The sequence below is a fragment of the Lycium ferocissimum genome, chromosome 9, assembly GCF_029784015.1.
Source record: "Lycium ferocissimum isolate CSIRO_LF1 chromosome 9, AGI_CSIRO_Lferr_CH_V1, whole genome shotgun sequence".
NCBI classification, from domain to species: Eukaryota; Viridiplantae; Streptophyta; class Magnoliopsida; order Solanales; family Solanaceae; genus Lycium; species Lycium ferocissimum.
The window spans coordinates 45,468,172-45,470,350 of NC_081350.1; the positions used below are offsets into that span (position 1 = coordinate 45,468,172).

General features: G+C 36.0%; 1 protein-coding gene across 1 annotated transcript; it reads right to left on the reverse strand.

The window, feature by feature from the left end:
• Positions 1–649: 649 nt before the first annotated feature.
• Positions 650–1,898, reverse strand: LOC132031954 (putative F-box protein At3g10430). The gene is made up of 2 exons (XM_059421803.1): positions 1,135–1,898; positions 650–867 (listed from the first exon to the last, which is right to left on the reverse strand). Exons 1-2 carry the CDS (start codon positions 1,896–1,898, stop codon positions 687–689), a joined length of 945 nt encoding a protein of 314 aa, XP_059277786.1. The 3' UTR covers positions 650–686.
• Between the last annotated feature and the right edge of the window lie 281 nt (positions 1,899–2,179).

Genomic DNA, 2,179 nt, shown 5'->3' on the forward strand with positions numbered 1-2,179 from the left:
AAAAATACTACTAGAAGCTTCTTAATCAGTAGAACAAAAACTATGCTCTCCGGAAACAGTGTTGTCAAAGGCTATAACCTTTAGAAAGGACTCTAGGTCTACTAGGGCTTTAAGCGCCCATTTTTTCAAAGAGAGGAAGACGAGTTATTCACATTTTATTTGATGGTTAGAGGCGAATTGAAAGTTAAGCAGTGTGTATTCTAAAGATTCCTTGGGATAAAAAAGTGACATCTCTTACATTAACCATAATATGTGGAAGTATCAACGTAATTTCATAGAGTCATTCGGTCCGAATGCTATATGGAGAATGTAAGCAAGGCTTTAGTAAACAAAGGTGCAACCCTTTATAATGTTTTCCATAACGATTAATATATCTATTTTGCTGGTTATATTTATTGTTTAGGGTCACTTTGTTAAAGATAAAACTCTTGGGAGATGAGGCACACCCTTTAGTGCATTGCCTACACTGAACCGTAGCTTAAGCGAAGCAAAATGCCCTCCCTGAGCTTGTCTAACCTTCAGAGCTTAGGCGGGCCTTAAATGAGTCTTTGACAACACAGCTCCAAAAACATTTGGGAAGAAAAGCAAAATTCAATAATTTAAGCACTAATGTAAAAGAGTGTTACACAGTTAGTGTATATGACTTGAATCCAAATACTGAGAAGATTCAAAAGGATTCACACCTATTAGCCAAGATTGACGTGATCTCTGCCGAGTGACACAAGGCTCCCAGTGAAATCGAATCTTGATGAATATCTCCGTCCGTCATCGTCATCGTTGTCGCATAGAACCAGATCATCTTCAGGAAATTTCAAATATATAGCATTTCTTTCATTCTTCCAAGTGACTGCTTTACAATGCTTCTTTCTGTTAAATAAAAATAAAGCCATCACGATTATTTAGTTATGTTTTCAAGTCAATAAACTGAATCCTGGAATCCATAAGGAATGCCATAAACACAATGGATCAATGGCAGAGCCAAAATTGTCACTAAATATGCATTCACAATATAAAGAAATAAGCGGAAGAAGCTAAGAGGATTCAACATCTACTATATTTACATAAAAAAAAAAAAAAATTAATCTTTTATATACAGTGTAATTTTCGACGAAGGGAGATTCGGATGATACGTACTTATGATCCGCCTCAGTAATCACTTCTTTCTCCAGATCAACAGTTAAATCACCATCACCTGGAAAATGTCTCGAGTCCCTAAACACCGAAAAACTCCCGACATAGCGATTGAGACTCCCGTCACTCTCATTTCCAGTGATTTCACTACTCGAGCACGAGTCCCTAATACGTCTCCAAGAATTGCGATTCAAAGAGTAAATTTCAATCCACGCATCGGGTTTTCTCTCATGTTGAAGCACCCTCACTACTTTGTAATCATTGCTATTAGGAACAAAGCCAAAACCAAAGTTATCAGCAACATATCCCATATGAACAATTGGCCTAGGCAAAGCTTTGAATTCATTAGTTAATGGGTTCCATAAGTACACATAAGAAACATGGGACTTTAAAGGTCCACAAATGCAGAGTATTCCATTAACAGGTTCCAATAGCATGAAATCTAGAGATTGCAATTCAATTGGAATCTTAAATTTCCAAATCACGTCACTTTGGCACGAAACATCACTTTTCATCTGCAGTGTGTATTTTTTATCAAAAAGTTGGTTCACATAACAAACGATTTTGGGTGTGTATAACAACGCACGCCACATTCTGCAGACGAAACGGAATTGAAAGAGCGATTTTAGTGGCAATCTGTTGAGGATATTGATTATAATATCGATTGGCAGATCAACTAGGTTTGTTTCTCTTTGGGATGAAGAAGTAGTACTTGTTTTGCCGTCTTTCACAGTCTTCAATGGCGGATTATGAGGTGTTTTCGCCATTGATAATCTCCATATGACAATAAAAGGTACAAAATGAATTAAGAAGTTAAGAAAATGATTTCGCATGGCCATATTTAGTGATCTTAGAAGTAGAGCCAGCATTTGAGGACCTGAGGTGCGTATATATTTTCATCAAATGAAATGACTTAACTGTATTTTGATCCTTCTGATTTTTGTCTAAGCACATTTTGATCCCTCTATATAAAAAATATGTTATAATATCATTTTTAGAACTAAATGTTATTACTCGAATATGAAGTATAACAGTATAAATGTAACGC

Coding starts and splice junctions, on each gene's coding strand:
- LOC132031954 (XM_059421803.1), bottom strand. CDS start 1,898: ATGGCGAAAACACCTCATAATCCGCCATTGAAGACTGTGAAAGACGGC. Junction 868..1,134: donor ATTACTGAGGCGGATCATAA/GTACGTATCATC, acceptor TTTATTTAACAG/AAAGAAGCATTGTAAAGCAG.